The 25,707-nt window shown below is 39.7% G+C and overlaps 1 protein-coding gene across 4 annotated transcripts in view; it reads right to left on the bottom strand.

Moving 5' to 3' along the window:
* The window catches only part of LOC132112783 (protein quaking-A), a 77,197-nt gene extending 52,267 nt beyond the window's left edge, over positions 1-24,930 (bottom strand). Inside the window, exon 1 of one of the 4 annotated variants that reach the window (XM_059520443.1) lies at positions 24,511-24,930. In XM_059520443.1, coding sequence (XP_059376426.1) covers positions 24,511-24,655 — 145 coding nt within the window. In that variant the 5' untranslated portion in view covers positions 24,656-24,930. The remainder of the gene's footprint in view (positions 1-24,510) is intronic. The other 3 variants (XM_059520445.1, XM_059520442.1, XM_059520444.1) reach the window with 3 other exon arrangements.
* Positions 24,931-25,707: the final 777 nt, after the last annotated feature.

Raw genomic sequence — 25,707 nt, 5'->3', positions numbered from 1 at the left:
GTATGCTGATGATTTGCTGTCTGTTCACTACCCATAAATAAACTACAGGTCACTGTGTAGTTATGAAAACACAACATGTGGACTGCCCTACACATTAGGGGTGGGGGAAAAGGTTTATAGGCACATCAATTTGTATATATTATTATTATATATATTATAATAAATTATTATATAATTTATTCCTATTATTCTTTTCCAGCAGCTATTTTTACAGTCTTCAGTGTCATGTGATCCTTCAGAAATAATCCTGATATGCTGATTTGGTACTCAAGAATCATTTCTATTTAACATTTTTGAAAACACTTGTTCTACAAAAAAATTGTGGAAACAGAGATACAAGGTATTCAATAATTTATAATGTATAGAAATTAAAAACTGTTTATAACTGAAAGATTTACATATATAAAATAATTCAAAACAACACTGAAATGTAGTATATGGAGGGGAACGCAGTGTGATAGTCATAAAAATGCAAAAGAAAAGCAACTGTATGTTTTAAGAATGAAATAAAACTTTTCCTGATCTAATATTGGCACCATATTAGAAACCAAGATGGACAGTGCAATTTTAAACCAAAATAATCCTCCACAAAACCAGTGAGGAGGTAAACAAGGTTAAACATCCCGAGACCCTGAATCGGAGGTTGTCTGAACAGACTATTCTCTTTCTCTCTCCAGTCCTTTCACTGCCAACCCATCCATCAAAACAACCCTCCTGTCCTTATGCTTGCTAATATAAGCAACATTACTACCTCAGTAAAGATGAGCTGTAAGTATATAAAAAGTTATATATAAATGCATATAAATGCTATTCATGGCATAGGCAGTCAAGGAATAGAGAGGTCTGAATAAAAGGTAAACAGAAAAAGGCTGATGCAAAGACACTCTTACTGTGAAACCTGCTGCTTTTAGCACTTCAGCAAACATCTGCATCCATCTGTCTGAGGACTAGTTACTTAGGAGCTATTAAACAGACGCTGATAGTAATGAAGCGGGAGTGAAAAGATGCAAGTCACATCTTAATAGTTATCCGTTCAAGTAGGGCTGGGTACCGAACTTCGATGCCTTTATGGTAGGGCTGCACGATATTGGGAAAAAATGACATTGCGATATTTTATTTTTCTGCGATATATATTGCAATATTTTTTCTTACAAACAAAAATGGGGTGAGCACACTTACATTCTCATTTTAAATGATTTAAACATTGACACCATCGTGTCAATGGATTAATATGCAGGAGGGAGAGAGAGCAAGACAGCGCTGGTGTTGTTTGAAGACGGCTCGCTCTCTCTCTCTCTCTGTCTCTCTCTCTGTCTCTCTCTCTGTCTCTCTCTCTGTCTCTCTCTCTGTCTCTCTCTCTGTCTCTCTCTCGCGCGCTCTCTCTCTCTCTCTCTCTGTCTCTCGCGCGCTCGCTCGCTCTCTCTCTCTCTCTCTCTCTCTCTCGCGCTTGCTCTCTCTCTCTCCCTGTCTGTCTGTCTGTCTCTCTCTCTCGCGCGCTCACTCTCTCTCGCGCGCGCGCTCTCTCTCTCGCGCGCGAGAGAGAGAGCGCGCGAGAGAGAGAGTGAGCGCGCTCTCTCTCTCTCTCGCGCGCTCTCTCTCGCTCTCTCTCTCTCTCGCGCTTGCTCTCTCTCTCTCCCTGTCTGTCTGTCTGTCTGTCTGTCTCTCTCTGTCTCGCGTGCGCGCTCACTCTCTCTCTCTCTCTCTCTCGCTCTCTCTCTCTCTCGCTCTCTCTCTCTCTCGCTCTCTCTCTCTCTCGCTCTCTCTCTCTCTCGCTCTCTCGCTCTCTCTCGCTCTCTCGCTCTCTCGCGCTCTCTCGCTCTCTCGCGCTCTCTCGCTCTCTCGCGCTCTCGCGCTCTCTCTCTCTCTCGCGCTCTCTCTCTCTCTCGCGCTCTCTCTCTCTCTCTCGCGCTCTCTCTCTCTCTCGCGCTCTCTCTCTCTCTCGCGCTCTCTCTCTCTCTCTCGCGCTCTCTCTCTCTCTCTGTGTCTCTCTCGCGCTCTCTCTCTCTCTGCCCTGTTAAACTTGCATGTGTTTTTCAGTCCTGTCAATGAAAAAACTTTCACTCTCTGATGGTTAAGCTGTGCAATTAATCTGCGAATCACACCGGGGAGCAGCTGGCCCGTACAGTTAATGTACGTGTACGATGTGACTATCGTGGATTCGTACATCGCGATATCGATGCTTAAACGACACATCGTGCAGCCCTACTTTATGGTATCAAACTAAAAACTTCGATACTATGAGTATTGAAAAATGATTTGTTTCGGTGCCAAATTTCGGTTCCAAAAGCCGTGTGTGAGCTTGTAGCATACGTGCATGTAAGGACCTAAATTCGCCGTGATTGGCTGTCCACCACCACGTGACGTGACGGGGAGGATTTCTGAAGATACTCGCAGTCACACAACACAAGTGTAGTTGCTTTTTCTCAAAACTTTTTCCGTTTTACAATGCCAAAGAGGTCTAAAGTGTGGCTACACTTTATAAAAGTGGATGCCAAGTCAGCAAACATATGCGATAAGAGTATTGCAACCAAAGCCGGTGTTAATGAAGGATTTGTTTGGATGAGTGTTTTGCCCTCCCTCCCTGTTTAGTTTGGTCTACTCCATCTTGAAACATGCCCTCTTTCACATCGTCTAAAAAACAGAGAGAGAGAGACAGATTTATCCGGTACAGCAAATTTCTCTAAGCAGCAGGCCACTGTATACGTTCACTTAAAACATAACCGACTGTGTTTACGAGAATACTTGCAGAGACAATTATTTTTATATAATTGTGTGTATGTGTTCATTCAGAAGTTACGATACGCGGAAGATAAATTCATTCTCTGTACGCGCATCTGAAATGCTGCTCGTAGCGCGTGCTTTGAATGAGTGCGTGCAAGCCCCGAACGCGCGCGAATTGTTTCAACCGCTTGAATCAGCAATATTTAGAAAAAAGTACAAACGATCAGCTACGATCCGATTTTACATCACTATTCAGGATAACCCATCGGACTGGAAAACATAATAGCCCCGGGACTAGGGATGGGACGATAACCGGTTTTATCGATAACCGTGATAAAATGTGCTGAAGGTTAGTAATATCGTTTAAAAATGAATTATCATTAAAACAGTGTTTGATTATCGCGGTTTTAATAACTCGCTATTAAATCATGTCCAGCCAGCAACAGTCTGACGCAAGCGCAGCGCACAATGTTTTTTTGTTTTTTTTTTCGAGAAGGAATGGCGAAAGTCAGTGACTTTTCTATGCTTTTCTATGCTTCTACACTTTTTATTGTAAGGAAGGAAATGCCACAGAATTTAATCTTTCTTTAAATTAAGTGCATAGAGTTGCTTGTTTTATTAGTTGTTTGTTGATTATTAAATATAAAACTTGCTGAAATGTTTTCAGTGTGAGCATCAACTATTTTTGAACACTTTCATCTCGTTTCAACAAAACCGTGATAATATTGATAATCGTGATAATTTTAGTCACTATAATCGTGATATTAAATTTTCATACCATCCCATCCCTACCCGGGACGTGGGGCTAACGATTTTGCGAGCCCTGCACCTCAGATCTATCCAGTTTGTGAAACACTGGTTTACACACTAATTTCGTTAAACAAAATAAATTATAATTTTAAAAGATTGACTCAAAAGAATCATCGGTTCACTAATTGGATCATGAACTTGTATTACCGAGCCAAAGATTATCTATTATTGAACATCTCGAATGAATAAAGACTTCAAGTTCATCTGTAAAGCACATAAAGCTATCGTTTGAGTTTATAAATTTCTATTTCATGCATGATTCATATGGATCTGCTAACTGAATGCAAAGTGTGAGTTCTAGAAGAATGTTTGTGTCTTGATGAGCATGTATCGCTCACTAGGAGTCGCTAAATGAACAGCTGCTGTTTTTTTTTTGTTTTGTTTTTTTTTTCAACGGAGGATCAGTTGCCCTATTGGTTAAAATCCCCAAACTGTTTACTTAAATATTAAATTAATAAATGACATCAAAACAGGGGCGTTTGCATTATGATATGGTGGGCTGCTGTGGTCCAGAAAGTCCAGGGCAACTTTTTGGGCACAGTCCACCCCTGAATGGTGCACCCCTATCCAAAAAGCACAACCAGTTGTATTAATAATGTTATCCTGAGTGTGAAGTGTTACCAGAATTTGTTTTAAGGTGAAAAATAAAAGTTTTGTGTTTAATGTATTTGTGTTGATGTTGAAATGGATTTTAAAACATATGGTATCGAAAAAAGTATCGTTAGGAACCGGTATCGAAACTGAGGTATCAAAATTGGCACCTGATCGAAAGATTTTGAACAATACCCAGCCCTATGTTAAAGAGACGGTTCACCCAAAAATTAAAATTATGTTATTAGTTAATCATCCTCATGTAATTCCAAACAAATTCATTCAAAGGAAGATAATATTCAAGGGGAAAAATTGTTTTGAATCTGACAATTTTTTATTGTATGGACAAAAATAAAAAATATATTTTGCATTCATCTGTCATTTGGATTCCTGCATTATGTCAGAAGGGAATAGTGGCTGTGATATTTAAATGCACCAATATTGTTACAGTCAAGCAAATAAGTGTTTCAAATATTGGAACAAAAGTGTATAAACCTCAGCACAGTGAACAAGCCTTGGTTTCAAGGGTCTGAATTTCCCATTTCTCTTAAAAAACCCTTAATTGATAAGGAAGGGAGCATGTAGCGCAGCGAACAGCGAGAGTTTAAAGAAACGGTGATTCCGCTTGGTACTTTAGTAGATGTTACACAAAAGGATGGAGAGTGCTCAAAGCTCTTTAAGATTAAAATAAAAGAAAGAGGTGCTTGAGATGAAAGTCTGCTGATGTACAAGTTTTTCCACTTCGAAGCAATGCACTTCAGCTATCATAAAGCACAGCTAGTCTCTGCAGCCACAAGATTCCTGCTTAATGCATTCTTTGCTTTATTCAAGCTGCAAACAACTTTCTCAACAGACAATTCAATTCTGCACTTACATTCCAAACTGAGAAAAGAGGGGGCTCTTTTGGGGGAAAAGAAAGCAGGGCCTTTGGAAAGTGTGTACATTTCTTATCAAATGCCCACACCTCTTTTTGAAAGAGTAAAATCCTTTTCCTCCAAAACCAGAATTCAGTATATTTCACTGCTGACGGCCAGCAAGTAAAAATCCTTTCAGAAATGTTTGCTTCATGCATGAATTCTGTGAACTCAGCACTGCATTTTCATGTTTTGCCAGGGAGAATATTTTCCTGCAGCATTAATATGGCTCTTCTAGAGAAATATGCTGTGGAGTTTAAAGAGATGCAACAGCTTGTCAAAAATCAGGTGAAGGGAGCTTGTTTATACAGGTACAACATGCAAGAGATTTTCAATTTCCTTGAAGCATTCCAAATTTGATACTGCGAAGAAAAAAAAACATTACGTAAATATGCTATAAAAAATTCATACTGTGAATAATAAATTAAGTTCAGCATGTACAGGTTCTGGTCATATAATTAGAATATCAAAAAGTTGATTTCACTAATTCCATTCAATTCAGTATCTCAGAAAATTAGAATATTGTGAAAAGGTTCAATATTGCAGACACCTGATGCCACACTCTAATCAGCTAATTAACTCAAATCACCTGCAAAGGCCTTTAAATGGTCTCTCAGTCCAGTTATGTTAGCTACACAATCATGGGGAAGACTGCTGACTTGACAGTTGTCCAAAAGATGACCACTGACACCTTGCACAAGGGGGGCAAGACACAAAAGCTCATTACAAAAGAGGCTGGCTGTTCACAGAGCTCTGTGTCCAAGCACATTAATAGAGAGGCAAAGGGAAGGAAAAGATCTGCTAAAAAAAAAAAAAAAAAAAAAAAAAAAAAAGTGTACAAGCAATAGGAATAACCGCACCCTGGAGAGGATTGTGAAACAAAACCCATTCAAAAATGTGGGGGGGATTCACAAAGAGTGGACTGCAGCTGGAGTCAGTGCTTCAAGAACCACTACAGACAGACATATACAAGACAAGGGTTTCAGCTGTCACATTCTTTGTGTCAAGCCACTCTTGAACAACAGACAGCGTCAGAAGCATCCAGGAACTGACTGCTGCTGAGTGGTCCAAAGTTATGTTCTCTGATGAAAGTAAATTTTGCATTTCATTTGGAAATCAGGGTCCCAGAGTCTGGAGGAAGAGAGGAGAGGCACACAATCCACGATGCTTGAGGTCCAGTGTGAAGTTTCCACAGTCAGTGATGGTTTGGGGTGCCATGTCATCTGATGGTGTTGGTCCAGTGTGTTTTCTGAGGTCCAAGGTCAACGCAGCCGTATACCAGGAAGTTTTAGAGTACTTCATGCTTCCTGCTGCTGACTTTATGGAGATGCAAATTTCATTTTCCAACAGGACTTGGCCCCTGCACACAGTGCCAAAGCTACCAGTACCTAGTTTAAGGACCATGGTATCCCTTTTCTTAACTGGCCAGCAAACTCGCCTGACCTTAACCCCATAGAAAATCTATAGGGTATTGTGAAGAGGAAGATGCGATATACCAGACCCACGAATGCAGAAGAGCTGAAGGCCACTATCAGAGCAACCTGGGCTCTCATAACACCTTTTCAGTTGGCCAATATTTAAAAAAATCCTTTCTTTGTATTGGTCTTAAGTAATATTAAAATTTTATGAGATACTGAATTTAGGATTTTCCTTAGTTGTCAGTTATAATCATCAAAAAAAAAAAAAAAAAAAAAAAAAAATTGAAATATATCAGTCTGTGTGTAATGAATGAATATAATATACAAGTTTCACTTTTTGAATGGAATTAGTGAAATAAATCAACTTTTTGATTATATTCTAAATTATATGACCAGCACCTGTATGTGTGTCCATCCCAAGTGGCAACTTCCTGGTCTCTTTCTTGAAACCAACACGGAAGTGACTAAAACTGCAATTTATCAACTGGCCGCTAGAGGCTGGCCATAGACCCTCAATATTAAAATGCCCAACTTTACAGCAAAAAATATAGGGTTTCCAGCCTGGTACAAAAAGTGGTTCTGGTCTATATAGCTAATTTTGCCCTTCATGACAACTGTGACTCACCCTTTTAAATTATATTTAGGGTTAAAGTTCAGCATAATTAAGGGCATGGGCACTTGAGTGACGGTTGGATTGTCACTGCGGTCACCACCGTCAAGCTAAATGGGTGTGGTTTCAGCAACCAGCTCCCGCTTCTTTGGCCATTTTCGATTTGTCTGAGAGTGAGGTCTCAGCTGCGGGTGTGTCCGTTTTTAATTCGGCTCCCCTGTTAACAGGTTAGAGCTTGCAGACTGCCTGCGTGAGACGTGCGTCGACGGATCGATCCGCACGGAAAACGCGTGCATGCTAGAAATAGAACCGACGCCTATTTTTCACGCGACACGCAAGAGTGTTGGAAGTGTTTCCAGGCAAAATATAATAGGAAAATGTCATTTTGTACACAAATACATATTAATTCATGACATTTTGATGTTTGAAAGTCTATAGGTTGACAAATTCAAATGTAAATGTAATTTAAAAAATAAATAAATAATGATCGATTTTCAAATATTGCACCTGTCAAACAGTCTATTTTGCTGTCAATACTGTTAATGGTGTCCTTTATCAGTAGGCTTTATATTTATGCTCAACATGAAGTATAGATATTGTTGTTGTGAAGACAAGAGCCTGGTCTGTCGGCGGCCTCCCTCTATGTCACCTACGGCAGCAGAAGCGCGCCTGCGCAGCGTCAGGCACGGTTCTGGTGTGTAAAGACACAGAAAATGCGAGGCAGCCGCCACGCTACTGACACGCAGCAGAAACGCCACGATCACGCCACGCAGCCAGTGTGTCACCGGCCTGACGCGCTGATGGTGAAGATGGGGAGCTTTGAGCTTCAGAAATGCTCTTTAGAAATCTACGGGGACGTCATGGACACTACGCTCATGTTTTTATACAGTCTATGGTCCATCCCCACCAGGAAATAACTAGATACACTGTATAATAAAGAGTCATATCGATTCTAATTTTAACAGGGGTGAGAAAAGTAGTAAATGTAAGAAACTCAAGTATTGTCAGCGAGCAATGACTCGTCCCAGGGTTATAAACTTTTTTTTATTCCAGTTTCTCTACGTTAACTGACAAGAGGCCCAAAGTAAAAACTGCTCATAGAACCAGATTTTCACAGAGACTGTGTTCTGTAAATATTAGAGCTGAATTTCATACATAAACATTCATTATTTTGGGCAGCGCCTCGGCTCCCTGTCAGGAGGGGGAAAAAAGAATAAAGACCTCTGCTTCTGAGAAAAAGGAAGGGAGAGGTGAAAAAGTCAAACACAGAAGAAGAAAAATCTCTGTCTCTCTCATTCAGAGCTTACATGGTTGGGGCTGCCACACACCAACTCAAATGTAATCAGTTACCAGAGACCGAGCTACAACACTCCCACTGAATCCTACAACCTACAGAAAAGAATTTACTGAAAGGAATTTAACAACTCTGTTTCAAGTTTTCACTGAGTTTGAACATGACACATAAATCCTTAAAGGTTCACCCAACAACACTCATTACTTCGCCTCAGTTTGTACTTTGTAGGTTTTTGTTGTTGTTGTTGTTTTCTGTTTGACATTTCGAATAATGTTTTGGCTGCTTTTTTTTTTACTTAGATCATATGGACAAAAAAATTTAAATACTGAGCATTTTCTCAGTAACTACTTGTATGTGCACAGAAAATTAGGTTTGGAATATCTTGAAAGTGAGTAAATTACAACAGTGATTTCATTTTTGATTAAGCCATTCCATTATGTATTTATATTAGATGTTTTAGTGAAGAATTAATGCAATTGTTTTTTTTTATATAAATACTGAACAAGATCCAGGTCTGAATTCCAACACTCGAGTGCTCCTTGCACACAGTAATCGATTTGTGGGGGTTATGTCTGCAAAGTGTCACACTGTAATTGTTCGCCTCAATTCAGTGGAAGTGCTGGCCGATGCTGAAAGATTTCCTGGATGAGGAGCAGCATCAGTTCAGTGGAAAAGAGGTAGTGAAGGCAGAGGTGGGGGCTCTCAAATGAGCACACAATCACTGAACACTCTAGAATGCATGAGAGGCTGGTTAGTCAAGTTTACACACACCTACACACACACACCACTTCACTAAAATACCATTAAACACCAAGATTTGGAAGCATGCAAAAACTCACAAACAAGTCCCAGATTTTGATAGGAAAACAGAGTGCTTTGTTTTAAGCCAGGGACTGAATGGAAAAAGTGATGGATCCAAGTACTTCTGCAGTTCTCACCAGCCACGAGGAAGCACATCAGCTGTAGAAACTTCAACACGTCATCAGATGGGCAGGAGGTAGAGGGTAAAGGCATTTTAGAAATAGAAATCTATTTCAGAGAGAACCAACATGTCTGATAACAAACAGGTCACAAAGATTATTAGAGCTGAAACAACGAATCGATTTAATCGATTAAAATCGATTATTAAAATAGTTGTCAACTAATTTAGTCATCGATTCGTTGCTAAATAACTTTTATTTGCCGTAAGCGGCTCATTTCGTGCATATTTCAAATCTGCGGTGACCAAAGTGTGGCAGTAATGAGCCACCGGAGGTTTTACTCAGCCAGTACAACAGGAGAAGTAGCGAATAGCCAATAGCTGGCCTTGTTTTATGTCACGTGCTTCCCGAACAGCGTCTCTGCAGCCTTTAAAAAAAGAAGAGTAACCTGTAAACTCTGCACTACTGCATTGTTTAAGGGAACGTTCACATATCGCGTCTTTTGCGCGCTCAAGTTCGTTATTTCCAACACCGCACCGCATCGAGTTAAAAACATTTAAACTTTTCAGAATGCAGCAAGCGCACCGCGGGTCATGTGACAAGAACTAACCAATCAGCTTCATCCTTTCCCGTAACAACGTTAAAAGCTCAGTTAAGATGAAGGAACAGCTGATCATAGCTGTATATGGATTTCCATTTTGAAATAAATTTAGTAGCAGAGCTACTGCAAGCGATTTTTTGAGCTGCAAATCCATTTATCCTTTGCTGAAATTTCCGCGTCTTCAAGGAGAGAGCACGTCATGGTTGCTTAGCAAAGGCAGACGCCTCAGGGGCGCTTCTGCCTGAGCGCTTTGGAAAGGAGGAGAAAGCGGTGCGCCTAGCGTTTTCCACGCGTTTTTAGGCGCGATTTGTGAACGGCCCCTAAGACTTTCATTTGTGCAGATTCTCCAGTACAATGTTGTTTGCAAATGTTTAGTCGTAAAAGCTGATAACATTGCTTTTTAACAGTTAACATTTAAAGCTTTACAAACATGTTCTGTGATCAGTTTGTCGTTTACCAGTTCAAAATTCAGTCGTGCAGCCTAATTATTAGGTAAATGTAGATATTTGAAATGCACTTTTTTTTCTAAGTATTATTCACTGCTCTTTTTCACACAGCAGGTTTTTTTGTGTGTGTCCTATTTTTTTTTCTGGACAACCTTCTGATGGATTTTACTTTAAATTGTGAGTTCCATTCAGGTTTCATGCCATTGGCACTTTTTTTGAAGGATTGTTTACAATTTCACAGCAAAAGCTATAAAGCTTTTTCCCAGTAAATAATAAAATACAATGCACTGCAATTTTATTCTGTTTTATCCTTATTCTTCGTGAAAATATTTTCTGAAAGATTCCTTAATAAGCTTTGTTCGGGATGTTAAACTACTTTAGGAGCTCTAAGGACTGCCATGGTGAAAACATTATTTGAAATCTCCTTGTGAAATTTGCTAGAGTATGGGTCAGTGTTCTGATTGCAGAAGAGTTCGACAAAGGATTACTAACACAATAAAACAACTCCAGGTATATTTTTGATGAGGATATGACAGTGCAAAATGGTTAAAATCTCTTAAATCTATGCTGAATGATAAAGACCATTTATTAATAATTTACTTGGGGAAAAAATGGAAAAAACTAAAATATAAGTACATAAACCGATTAATCGATTAATCGTAAAAATAATCGACAGATTAATCGATTATCAAAATAATCGTTAGTTGCAGCCCTAAAGATTATACATATCCCTACCAACAACAACAGGTGTTTCGAAGTTATATGTAATCAGAAAGACTGAGGATTAAAAGATTAGAAAGCTGGACATTAGTGGAATGAATCTGATCCCTGACCTAACACACGCTCCGATCTCTCCTTCATCTCACTGCGCATTCCCAGGCTGTCCTGCTGCAGTCCGGGTTTCCGCAGAGCCATTATGAGGAGCTAAATTTAGCAGGGAGGCTTGTCACACTTGATGATATGGTGCAGGGTTATAGAGTAGAGCTGTTGGGGAGGGGGTGGGTTTGGGTTATCATTCAGGATGAGAGCACAACACAGTTACTGCGGTGGTTTAATGGCTGCCCGGCAGGGCGCAGGGTCTAGCCACAGCCTGTAGATTTCTTTTACACCCAACCCATACGCTGCACAGGGAATCCAACAGCTTCAAAGTCTATGGTTACAAGAAGAGGCTGGTTACAGCTGGTCTGTTGAGAAGCAGGTGAGTTCGGGACACGGAGGAACAAAAGAACTGACACAGCCCGACCGATCCAACCAAATACACATGAATGCACATTAGGGCTGAAACGATTCCTCGAGTAACTCAAGTAACTCGATTACAAAAAATGACTGAGGCAAATTCCTCTGCCTCGAAGCCTCTTCTTATTTATTTTAAATCTCACGTCAGGTTCTTTCGCAATGATTTTTTTTAATGTGACACAATGCGTTTACGTAACCCACAAAGGGGAGCGCTGCGTCCGAAATTCGCATTCTGTAAGGAGTCAGCAGTGTTTTGATTTGAGGGCACGGGCAAGCGTAAAGAGAACGTCGTGGCGTGTGTCCATTGCAAAATAGAGCTGCAATACCACAACTAGGGCCATATGATTTCCGCGATGCAGAAAACACGGAGGGAATATCCAGTCATAAAAACGGATTTTAAAGTTTAATGCAGAATGGCACGGAATTTGCCAAATGTTGAATGAATTAATCAAAAATAGGTCATTGCACTTACATCAAATCACGATATGGACTATTATCTGTAAATATAAGGCCGGGACAGTCTTTTTAAATATCCGTGTCTGTGTTTATGAATGTAGCAGTAGCGCTTCTTCCTTTATTAACACACACTGAAGCGCGCGTGACGCTCCGGTGATTTCAGCTTCCGCTGTCTCACTAAATAAGACGTGAACACACGAACAACATCTCCAGAACTGCTCTGACAGCCACTTCATGAGCATTTGACCTTTTGATTGGAGTAAAACTAGCGTCACATCACATACACAGAACTGTAAAGGTACGTCAACCCGTCAAAATAAAAGTCCGGTTAAAGACTATTGTTCAGCAGAATGTATATAGCCTACTACAAAAAAAAAAAAAGTTTTTTTTTTTTTAGGTTTAATCACACAACATTTTTTCCATGTTTTATTTTTAATAGTAAATCCCATTTGTTTACCAAAAAGTTAAGTTAATTTTCAATAATTAAAAGATGAATTAAATTAATGTTTTATGTGTTTAATGTGCATCTCAGAAAATGCTTCATTTAAAACCCCAACTGAATGGCACTTAATTCATCTGTCAACTTTATTGTCATTGTTCACAGTACAAGTACAGACAGAGAAACAATGGGTAATAATTAAATGTTTATTTTTGATGTATTCATTGAATTCTATGCATTTAAAAATATATATATATATTTTTTTTAAAAAGGAAACTTAGTTGTTCATTTTAAGAGACCCAGGAGTCTTATTTTCTCTTGCATAATTAATATTGCACTTTAATTAAGCAAAAGCACATTTTATCCGATTACTCTGTTAATCGATGGAATTTTTGGTAGAATACTCGATTACTAAAATATTTGATAGCTACAGCCCTAATGCACAAGCGTTTTTCCTGTATCACTATTCAGCAATGGTGCTGCTGTTGAATCACTGATGCAAAATAATTTAGTTTTTGGAGTTATTAGTTTGTAGTTTAAAATAAATTTGACTGAAGAGACACCATGACATGATACCAAATAAATAAATAGACAACACTGTGTGTCTATTGCATTATTTTTACTGGATGGATTTTACTTGTACTAAAATAATAAATTTTGGATTTAAAATAAATACAAATCTGTGGCTTTTTCATTAGGAAAAATGTCAACCAATACTTTTCTTTTTCTCAAAGTACAATGAGCAGACAGATCAATATGCTTCAAGGACTTCGTTCTCTCTCAGACTCTTACTCAAACACACACACAGTCAGAACAGATGTTTCTGGAATTAAACAGGTTGTAGTAGAGATAAGAGAAACTGATCATACGATTTAGAAATTTACAGATAATTCACTTAACTTGCCATATGAATTTCTGACTGTACGCCAACTGTGCACACATACTCGAACAAGGGAGCTTCAGCAGGATGTGGATCAGAGGAATAACAGGAAGTAAACAGAGGATGCTGAACTGGTGCAGAAAGAAAAAGCCATCCATGTTTTAACAGACCATCAACTGAGTGATCAAGACTTCCTGAGAGTGTGTGACTGTTCAGAAACCATGTTCAGATCAGTAACAGGCAACATGGAAAAAATATACTCATATCATGGTTTATACTGAAGACTAGTATGTAGATTCAGTTGGGCATTAATTATTTATTAATTCTTCAGGAATGCCTTCATTGACAGACCCCCCCCAACACACACACAGAGAATGCAGTAAACTTGCTAAACAATGACAGGAAGAACTGAATGACAAGCAGGAAGGAACCAGTCAGTAAATGTGCTTAGAGTAGATAACCAAACACCTCTTTCCATTTCCTCCTGGACCGGACACCTCCCTTATCCTCCTGAAACATGGCAACAAACTTGATTAGTATGACAAACAAAAAAAAAAAAAAAATCTAAATGGTCTTTGTTCCCTTTTTACATTAAAACTGAACTCATTCAAAGTTTTCTTTAAATAACTCACTGTGGTGTTGAAAACACCAGTATAAGCACTAATCGCTTGCTAGTGGTGTGAAGGAAAGCAGAACTGATTTGATTCTGTGGTTTGGGATCTGATGAGGTGGTGGTCAAAAGCTAGCCATGCAAAACTCGTCAGCATGCGTCTACATTGAACTAATCTTCCTTTTCATAATTTCTTTTTTCCTGTCCTCTAACAGTGCGAGATGGAGTGGCAAGGCTGCATTCCTCTGCTTTTAATTAGCAGGAAATGAGGGCAGCCAATGACAAGGACCATTTACACCAGTGAACGAGAGAGAAGAGAGAGAGTGAGATCTCAAGGTGCTAGTTTCACTATGCAAGTGATCTCATAAGTGATGCCTGGGGACACAGGATGGCAGAAAACACAAAGTGCCATCCTTCACAGGAGCAGTAATGACAGCAAAGCACTCTGGGTAATAGCACCACAACAACAGAAGCTCCTAGACAAGCCTGAGCACGACCGTGTGCGAGAGGAAGGAGACTGTCTGCCAGTCTTGAAGACAGGTTAAACCAATTTTATTAAATTAAAGAGCAAGATGGAAGTATATTATAGAATGTTTCTCACTCCGGCACTTTGATGGTTCAGTCTAATATTTAGGTTTACTGTGCCGCCCATGTCACTAGACGAAACCTCTACCAGGAACGATAAGGTAGATACTTATCAAGGAACTTTTCAGTCATGCAGTACAGATCAGCAGATGTGCAAAACCAGTTCATTGGCATTCTAAAGTGAAACTCTGCTTCAAAATCCAAGGACCAATCAGAGAACAGTGCAACCCGGAGGATCTGTAATTAAAATGAGGGTGCCTACGGCAACTAAGATAAAAACAAATATTTACAGAAATGCTGTGCATGTGTGTTAGAGAGTGGGAAAGAAACGTAAACTGATTGAAGCTCCAGCATTAGATGGACACCTGTAAGGTGGTCTTCACACACGTACATACACAGGCCAAAAATAAAAAGATTACAATTTTTTTTTTTTTATCATTTCGGTCAACCGCAAGCTTTCAGCTGATGGTCTTAAGGACAGGAACAGAAAGATGCAGAGAGAATGGAATGAAAGTGCAACATACTAAAAGCAGCATATTCTGTCTTTATTTTTGTGAAAACCATGACACATTTTGTTCAGAATTCTTTGATAAAACATTCAAACAATCATTTATTCTAAATTGAAACTTACATTTTAAATGTCTTTACAGTCACGTTTAATCAAAATAATGTATCCTCGCTGACTAATAATAGTAATTTAAAATCGTATTTTTGAAAAATCTCATACTGAGCCCAAGTTCTTTAACAGTACCGTATTTTTCAGACTATAAGTCGCACCTGAGTATAAGTCGCACCAGTCCAAAAATACATCATGATGAGGGAAAAAACATATATAAGTCGCACTTATTTAGAACCAAGAGAAAACATTACCATCTCCAGACGCGAGAGGGCGCTCTATGCTGCTCAGTGTAGACTACAGGAGAACTGAGCAGCAAAGAGCGCCCTCTCGCGGCAGTAGACAGTAATGTTTTCTCTTGGTTCATGTCAAATTAATTTTGATAAATAAGACGCACCTGACTATAAGTCGCAGGACCATCCAAACTATGAAAAAAAGTGCGACTTATAATCCGGAAAATACGGTAGTTCAAAATCCCTTACTATATAAAGGCATTTATTTATATTCATACATGTTATATGTATACATGCGGTTTACATTCTCAAATTTGTTGTGCTCTTCATAATAAATATCAATCCACTGAATCATACCAATGAGTTTTACAAAATTTTCCACCAATGCCATCACAATGTCAGACCTGTTTCTGAAAACCCCAAAAACAGCAACAGTTTAAAGAGAATCTTGCCAAGCTACCTGAATAACATCATTTTATTAGCACAATCATCTGAAGGTCTGTGGTTTGTTGTAGAGCTGAAACAACGAATCGATTTAATCGATAAAAATCGATTATTAAAATAGTTGTCAACTAATTTAGTCATCGATTCGTTGCTAAATAACTTTTATTTGCCGTAAGCGGCTCATTTCGTGCATATTTCAAATCTGCGGTGACCAAAGTGTGGCAGTAATGAGCCACCGGAGGTTTTACTCAGCCAGTACAGCAGGAGAAGTAGCGAATAGCCAATAGCTGGCCTCGTTTTATGTCACGTGCTTCCCGAACAGCGTCTCTGCAGCATTTAGCGGGATGTGGGAGACTGGGAGTACTTTACTTTGAGCCTTCAAAAAAGAAGAGTAACCTGTAAACTCTGCACTACTGAACTGTTTAAGGGGACGTTCACATATCGCGTCTTTTGCGCGCTCAAGTTCGTTATTTCCAACACAGCACCGCGTCGAGTTAAAAACATCTCAACTTTTCAGAATGCTGCAAGCGCATCGCGGGTCATGTGACAAGAACTAACCAATCAGCTTCATCCTTTCCCATAACAACATTTAAAGCTCAGTCAAGATGAAAGGAACAGCTGATCATAGTTGTATATGGATTTCCATTTTGAAATAAATTTAGTAGCAGAGCTACTTCAAGCGATTTTTTGAGCTGCAAATCCATTTATCCTTTGCTGAAATTTCCGCATCTTCAAGGAGAGAGCACGTCATGGTTGCTTAGCAAAGGCAGACGCCTCAGGGGCGCTTCTGCGCGAGCGCTTTGGAAAGAAGGAGAAAGCGGTGCGACTAGCGTTTTCCACGCGTTTTTAGGCACGATATGTTAACGGCCCCTTAGACTTTTATTTGTGCAGATTCTCCAGTACAATGTTGTTTGCAAATGTTTAGTCGTAAAAGCTGATAACATTGCTTTTTAACAGTTAACATTTAAAGCTTTACAAACATGTTCTGTGATCAGTTTGTCGTTTACCAGTTCATAATTCAGTCGTGCAGCCTAATTATGACTGAATGAGAGAGGTAAATGTTTAAAGATATTTGAAATGCACTTTTTTTCTAAGTATTCACTGCTCTTTTTCACACAGCAGGTTTTTTGTGTGTGACTGTCCAATTTTTTTTTTCTGGACAACCTTCTGATGGATTTTACTTTAAATTGTGAGTTCCATTCAGGTTTCATGCCATTGGCACTTTATTCGAAGGATTGTTTACAATTTCACAGCAAAAGCTATAAAGCTGTTTCCCAGTAAATAATAAAATACAATGCACTGCAATTTTATTCTGTTTTATCCTTATTCTTCGTGAAAATATGTTCTGAAAGATTCCTTAATAAGCTTCGTTCGGGATGTTAAACTACTTTAGGAGCTCTAAGGACTGCCATGGTGAAAACATTATTTTAAATCTCCTTGTGAAATTTGCTAGAGTATGGGTCAGTGTTCTGATTGCAGAAGAGTTCAACAAAAGGATTACTAACACAATAAAACAACTCCAGGTATATTTTTGATTAGGATATGACAGTGCAAAATGGTTAAAATCTCTTAAAAATCTATGCTGAAGGATAAAGACCATTTATTAATAATTTACTTGGGGGGAAAAATGGAAAAAACTAAAATATAAGTACATAAACCGATTAATCGATTAATCGTAAAAATAATCGACAGATTAATCGATTATCAAAATAATCGTTAGTTGCAGCCCTAGTTTGTTGCCACCATGTTAAAATAAAAACACAGGTTATCTATATACAACAGGTTGGCACAGTGTGCATCTGCAGCTGAATACGTGTTTAGATTGTGTTTATGGCTTCCTTTAACTGGAAGAGAATGCTTACACATTGGCGTATCATACTTATCTAAATTACTTCAGTTATAAAGACAAATTCATTTATGGTCATGATAAATTATCTGTGTGGCTACTGTTGTGAGGTTTGCGGAGCTCTTAATGAGTGAACGAATGCAAAGCCTCACACGCTCATCTTTGTGCTGATGACACCGGTGGTGTAAAAAGTCTCAAACAGGAAGCTTTAACCAAGGTCACATCTCATATGCCTGAGCAGTGATGTCATCTGTGTGCGAAAGGGTAATGTTGAACACACAGTGCTTCATTGTCCAAGCGCAGACACCCTGTGAAACCACTCACCCACCCCCTCCATGCAGGCTGACCTCATTCACAACACATTCTATTTGTCTTTCTATGTGTCTTTCCCTCTCTTTTCTGCCACCCTGTTCTGTTCGACCCTACCATCGCTCTCCGTGAACACAATCAATCTGTTGACCCCACTAGCACAGTAAGCCTTCTCACAAAGCCCAGTCGTGACATGGTCTTCCTCGTCCATGACGCGCTTTTGTTTTTTTACACATTTAAGAGCTAATTGAGCACAAATGCAGCAGCATAAGAAGGAGCTAGCAGACAAAGACAAATCTTTGTGTAGCGCGAAGGGATGGCAATGGCTTCTCTGTTGTGTTTGACGGGGATTGATGGAGGCCGATATAACATCCGCAGCAAAACAAATCTCTCTCTCCCGCTCTCCCTCTCTCACACACAGTTGGCTGTAGTGGAATGTTAAAATTACAACTGGTGACTAATGGCTCATTTCCACGGAGCAATAAGGTTCGGTACGGTACAGTACAGTATGCAATTATTTCCGTTTCTGCATGTTGCCAAAATAGCAAACCGTACCACTTTTTGGGTACCCCTCCGTTGGGATACCTAGCACAGCAAATGGTACCAAAAGGATGGAGCAAAACTCACTGCAGAATGTTGATTGGTTGAATTAGAATCGTCACATTTGCATGATACATGGGGATAAAGCGTCCTTCACATATAACAAAATATAATTTTAAAGAAAGTAGATACAATAACAAACAGGGCACTCAGTATTCTGGGAGGTTTGTGCGCACTGGCAATCATATTTTTAAATAAAGCCAGGGTAACCCTCATTTTACATACAGCACAGGGAAAATGACATGAATATGGCAGTGGGCAAATGCATAAAGCGCAGCACTAGTTTAAAGTTTAAAGCATCCAATTCACACAGACCTACTGTCACAGAGAACACGCGTTCATGCTGGTTACACATGCACACTTCACAAGATCTCACAGCTGGATTCGACTTAGTTTGAGAGGTTTGTGAAAATGTTCATTAGTCATTCAAAGATTTGTTTAAATTATATAGATGCGCATTTGCTTAATGCTGATGGCAAACAAGAAAGTATTATAATGTTTGCCTTTCTATAACTAGGTCTAATATAAAAGCAATCGTTATAATACTTTCTGTATACATTAATTCCTTTGTTTAACCGTTCTATCTGATTATTAGACAAAATAAAAGTCCCGCCTTGAACACATCGACTAAGGAGAAAAACTTATCGGCCTAGGCGATATATCGGACGACCACTACAGACAATAGCCATTTCTGACAGAGTGAACTGCAAGAACACTTCCTGTGTGTGTGAGCGTGTGTGAGAGAGAGAACTGTTTTAAATAAGAATGAACAAATTTTTTAATGGAATCAGTCTGACAACATTTGCTGTAGAAAATAGACAAATAACCCACTTATATCACAATGACATCTGCGTTCTTCCATGAGGTCTGGTGCATGGCTCAGTCTGATTGGTCCTCTGTTAGGCAACACTCAAAACAGACAGAGAGGGTGAAAAATCAACACATTGGTTTGGAGACTCCAACTTCTGCAGTAAAATAAAGCCTGCAGTGTTGCTGAGAGCAAATTGGAGGTGAATAGTTGAAATCACAAGGTGAGACAATCAAACAGAAGCACCTTTGGCCGAGGCCACGGTCCACGTAGATCAATTCAAGGACCATTTTCTAGCCCTTAAGAAATGATCATGATCATAATTACGCCAAATTAAAGCATTTAAAGAGACAGAACAAACATTAGACGGATTCAATTGCTTAATGAATGTGTGCGCTGAGGAATACCGCGGTCTGATTTTGTCAAACAATTCCTCTGTTGCTCAATTAGAGAGTGTAAGAACTAGAGAAAAATGCAAAGGCAAACACAGTGTCTCCAAGCTGCTGGTTGTAAAACGGAGAAAAACAGTGCAGAAAAGGCATGAAAGAGGAGTGTGAAGGGGTGTGGAGATATTTCAGGCAGTTGTGGAATGTGAAAGGGTGAGGCCCTTCCCCCGCTCCAGAAAGAGAGAGAGAGAGCGAGAATAAACACCAACCGCTCCTGGACAGATTTTCTTAACCACAGTAAAAAACTGCAGACACACATGCTATAAAGCATTACTTTTTGCTTTTCGGTTCTTACGAAAAGGACTCCTCCTCTTCCAAAAACACTGAATCAGTCTGTTCTTGTGCGAGCTGGCCCATCAAAGCCCTGCTGTTCTCCTACGGGAAGCACATGAGCGTGAGTGTAGTAAGGAAGTTAGGGACCGTGTCTGAGTCATTGAATCAGCTTCAGTCTATCACGCCCTCAGCTATGGTAGCCGAAAGAGAACTTGTGATCTGGTTCAACGAGAGCCAAAACAGTTCCAATTAAATAAATACTTCACTGCATACAAATGGAAAAGTTGTTGAAGGGTGTACACTGGTGTCTGTGTGGCATCAGACGGACAGCAGTGCTGGCAGGACAGAGTCTGATAAGAAACCCATGCACTCGTGTGAAAGACCCCTGATAAAGGGGCACAGCCTGACGCACACAGACATGACTTTATCAGGGGCCACACAAGGGCCAGTCCACACACACGCCACCACTGGGTGAAAATGAGCGAGACTCCTCTGTTCCCAGCGCTAACCCTGTCAACCTCTTCCTGCTATCCAATTTATCACCGCCCAGCAGGACACAGAAAATGAAAGAGAAACAAAGATAGAGAGAATAAAATTATCTGCACACACACTCTCCTGAAGCCTGGCTCAAGCAGAGTACCTGAGCTAATGGATCTAGCTAGCTAATTAAAGTAGATGTTGTAAGGGGTCCCATGGGTCCCAGCCTGTAAGAATCACCTCTTGTTAGCACCTGGAATGACCTCAGATATGAAAGCTGCATCTAAATGTTCTGAATTTAATGAAGAAATCACTTCTTGATCATCGATGTGGGGAATTGGTACTAGTGCACGGACCAAACAGAATCAAGATTTAATATTTATTCTAGAGGACTGTAAAATAAATTCAGCTACACTAATGAGAAAAAAAAAACAGGCCAGTAAGATATTTTTTGTTGTTGAAAAATAAATACTCATTTATTCAAGGATGCATTCAATTCAAAAGTAACAGTAAAGTAGCATCTAAAATGCTACGAAATATTTTTATTTTAAATAAATGCTTTTCTTTTAAACTTTACATTCATTCAGGAAAAAAAATGATTAAGCATCACAACTGTTTAGTGTGAAGCGACATTCAGCCAAGTATGGTGACCCATACTCAGAATTTGTGCTCTGCATTTAACCCATCCGAAATGCACACACACAGAGCAGTGAACACACACACACTGTGAGCACACACCCGGAGCAGTGGGCAGCCATTTATGCTGCGGCGCCCGGGGAGCAGTTGGGGGTTCGATGCCTTGCTCAAGGGCACCTAAGTCGTGGTATTGAGGGTGGAGAGAGAACTGTACATGCATTAAGAAATGCTTGAACATCAGTTTCTGAAGGATTGTGTGACACTGAAAACGGGAGTAAAGGCTGCAGAAAATTCAGCACATATTTCAGAGCTACCGAAAACAAACCATTTCAAGACTTGTATGACCGTGCGAAATCAAGATCTTTAACCTTGACTCGTTCCTTCCATCGTTGTGTCCATTTCTGAACACCGCCTGCATTGAGCTTTGGCACTGGACTCAGCTGCCACTGACTTATCAAAGACAGCTCTAAAAACACCCGCAGGGTCACCTCTGAAGATCACAAGCACGCTGCAAACCTGTCTTTCTCTCGTCAGCCTGACACACACATTCAAACAGTGCGGGGAGAGGGAGGGAGAACAGTTGTCTTGTGTGGGGAACAGAAAGGGTGATGAGGGAGATGTAAGGGTGTTGGTTTTCCTTTGCCATGACAACAGCTGCAAACACACGATCCAGTCAAGTTATGAGCGTTTGTGCACAGCTGTCATGAGAACTCTTACAAGATGACAACTGAGAGAGTGTTCCCACATTTCACCTCCAAACCTCCACACACACCATCTCTCTTTCATCCAGCAGAAAAATGTGAAGCTGCATTGAGACGCTATCAAGTCTGCGCTTTATTTACACATTGAACAATCCACAACAATAACAGTCATGGTTGATGAAATACCTAAAATACTATCGCCTGTCTATCCTTCTCAGCTCAATCTCTGATAATGCCTTTTTCAACTGATCTCGATTCTCTCTCTCTGATCTTAGATCAATGCAATACACATCCTTTCTAAAACTCGTGACAGACCAACACATCATTTTGTGATTATTCACATCAATAACATTCTCCGTCAGTTTGCAGAATAATATTGCACATTTTACATCCTCAAACATGTTTTTGGATTTTCACAAATATTATTCATTAAATATACATGTTAAAAATGGCATTATATCACCCTGCTGTCTAGACATCAGTATCAGGCATTTAAAGACCCATATCAATCTGATGTAAAGCAGAGGACAGGAGAGATAGCAGCCGCTGTGTGTAGCTGTAGAAATTTCCCTCCCTACGCATTAAGTCTGAGTATTTACCGTTACAAATACACGACTGGCCCACTTCACCCCGAGCTGCTCATTTGCATTGCCAAATCAGTATGCAAATTCAGCTGAGCGCAGCAGAGATTTTATACCTTGTCCAATCCATGTGTGTGTTCAAATAAATGCGTGTCAGAAGAAGAAAAAAAGGGATGAAGTTGTCCTCTGCGGTTTCAGCTCATTTTTGAGTGGATTGAGGAGAACAGATTACAGCAAGAGAAGAGCAAAGTTCAGGTAAACAGAGCAGAATGAGTCCAGATACACAAACATGAGGCTGTATCACTGCAGGAGGAACGAACACCTCGCTGTTTGGTGTCAGAGCACACAGCTTCATGAGAATTCTCTCATGGAGACACTAAAGGAGCAAGAAGACGACTTCTTAAGGTAACACATCTGTGCCATTTGCGTATATAAAGAGAAGAAAAAGCCCTACTGTAGATGTAAGAACTTCAATAGTTCGGTAGTTCAGTGTCTATGTACTAAAACTATAAGACATGAAAAAACAGTTTATTATATGTATATTATATTTAACTCTCCTGCCGTTCCAAAGCTAATCTAGACTTGCTTTTGTGAAACACAAGTGCATAATTTGAAAAAAATTGAAAAAAAAAGTGTTTTATTTTCATTTTTCACAAAATTTAAAATTTTGCAAGAACTATACCTTTAAAACGCGTTTTCTCCTATAATAGAACCCAACTAACAAACAAAAAATTTAATCCATATTTAACATGTAAAAAAATTAATAATAATAAGTCCCGACCTTGGCAGAGGTTCAGTTGTGCGTCTGGAAAAGTCAAAACCCAACCCGAAAAACCCCAATCTAAAGTGTGGTTTCTGAGGTTGTGTGTTGGAATGTGGAGTTGAGATCAGTCAAACCAAACTAGTTTATCGGGTGAATCACAGGGTGATTTAGCAACACCCTGGAAGAATACGAGCGCAAACAAAGCTGATAATGGATAACATTGCCGCAGATTTTGCGGCTGCTCGTCCCTCTTGTTTCAAGACAAACAGAGACGCGTGTTTGCATGTCAATAGCACGAGCTTTCGTGAACTTCATGCATCACCGTATCGGAACATAGAGAGGAGATTAGACAAATGCATTTTAGACAAACGGCGCGTGTAAATAAACGCACGACATGTGTAGAAATAGAAATAGAAATGGGTGACGGTACAGATACACAAGCTGCATTGAGAGAAACCCGCTGCATATCTGCCACGGACACTCTTTCTCCCTCACATGTTGCCAGGAAAAAAATGACGCTTTATACATTAAAGATATGTGGAATAAACCCGTAGTTTATGTTGTACTGTTGACACAGACGGGTATAGGCACTCTTGTGTGTGTCTCTCAAACTCTCGGACGCGTTCATGCCAAACTCAACCGAATGCCTCCAGGGGAAAAATCTTAATCTGCAAACAAACAGCTAATTGTTTTGATTAAATCCCTTGTGTTGAGTACATATATAGTATACCCGAGTAAATTAGCATATAATGAAGCGATTTCAATCGAAAAATAAACGATGTTTCTTGTGTGCAGCTAACGTTACTATTTTTGGCTAACGTCACTCACACCCAAATATAAGTTAGGAACCGTTGAAACGCCTAGTAATACGCGATTTACAGCACAAAATAAACATTTATAGAAAGAGTTAACTCTTAAAAGGTCTTATATTTGACGTTAAAGGTCTTATATTTGACGTTAAAGAAGTGAGAGTTGGTTAATTTGACGATGAGTAAAAGTTGTTGATTTAGCAGACTGCTAACAGCGCTAGCGACCCTCAGACACGAACTTACGAGAAAAAAAATACTTTTGAAATTTTGAAAATTGATTAAATACGGTGCAAAAGGGGTTAAACGTTTAGAACCAGACCCAAAACCGCAAGGGTAACCATAACCGTTGTTAAGAGTTTCTTTGGCTGAAGACAGATAGTTTGTGAAGTTGTGAAACACCACGCACACACTCGCGGTTCGGGCTTACACACACGTACCTTCGTCCAAGAGTCTCTCCAGGTGTGTGAAGATGCCGCACAGGTTCGGTAAACTCGTCATGAGCTTCTTCTCGTTCAATAACTGCATGAGATAGTCGGGACTCGGCCTCGGTCTCTCCTTCACCTCCATCTCCCCGACCATCATCTTTGCACGCAAACGATCACAATCCTTCCCCCCAAAAAGAAATAAAGAAAACACAAAAGAAAAAAATAACGGTGCAGATCAAATCCCTCGTTCCCCCTCCAGGCTGCGGCGACCCTCTCCAGATATAAGGGCTGATTTTAAGGTGCAGGCTCTCTCTTTCTTTCTCTTTCTCTCCCTTCGCTAGAGTCACGAGATATGAACTCGCTGGGTTCTCTTCGTTGTACTGAGCTCGCGCTACCGCTCCGGACTGAGGAACCTCCGAGAGCGCCAGACCCGCCTCGCGCGCATTGGCTGCATGTGCGACGAGGACGCACAGTGTGGCCAATCAGCGCATAGCTCTGGAGAGGCGGGGCTAGTGTTTTAACCACATGAATCAGCGCCTGAGATGATGGAAAGAGATCAGAGCCAATGGAATGCAGACTCGTGAACGCTAGGAGTCACCGATGATATATTGTGAAACGCTGTGACAACATGTCTGTGACAACAAGTGTTTTCCTTGTGTTTTGATGGGGCTTGGCATTTCATGGTGTGTTTCTTTTCATAATTAAATCGTTTTATGTGTGTTTTTGATTTGCACAGTCGGTTTTGCCTTGTAATGTGATTCATTGTTTTAGACTCGAATATACTTCACGCAAGTACGCGAATGTACGTTGCGTTCCAAAATGCGTGCAACTTCATTGCCGTATGTTTCTGGCCGTAGAATGTAAATGCAATTTTCAAAATATTCACTATACAACGATTTTATAAAAAATTGCCCAGTGATTCTCAGTCTTAGTGACTGGGAAATTATTCTCCTGTATTTATGACAAAGCTCATTTCAAACTTTTTTATTTAATTTTATTTAATTTAATTTTTTACATAAATTAAGAGTATTGGTATATTAAATTAATTTATCGTGATTGTGATTCCAGAGGTTTCAAGAACGCCATATTTTTTGTAATAAAAATAATAATACCGGTAATAAAAAATACTGTTAAAGGATTAGTTCTCCCAAAAATGAAGATTTGTCATTATATACTCACCTTTATGCTAATTTAACACCAAGTCTTCAT

The sequence above is a fragment of the Carassius carassius genome, chromosome 32 (genome assembly GCF_963082965.1).
Source record: "Carassius carassius chromosome 32, fCarCar2.1, whole genome shotgun sequence".
NCBI classification, from domain to species: domain Eukaryota; kingdom Metazoa; phylum Chordata; class Actinopteri; order Cypriniformes; family Cyprinidae; genus Carassius; species Carassius carassius.
This window is presented reverse-complemented; position numbering and strand designations above follow the sequence as displayed.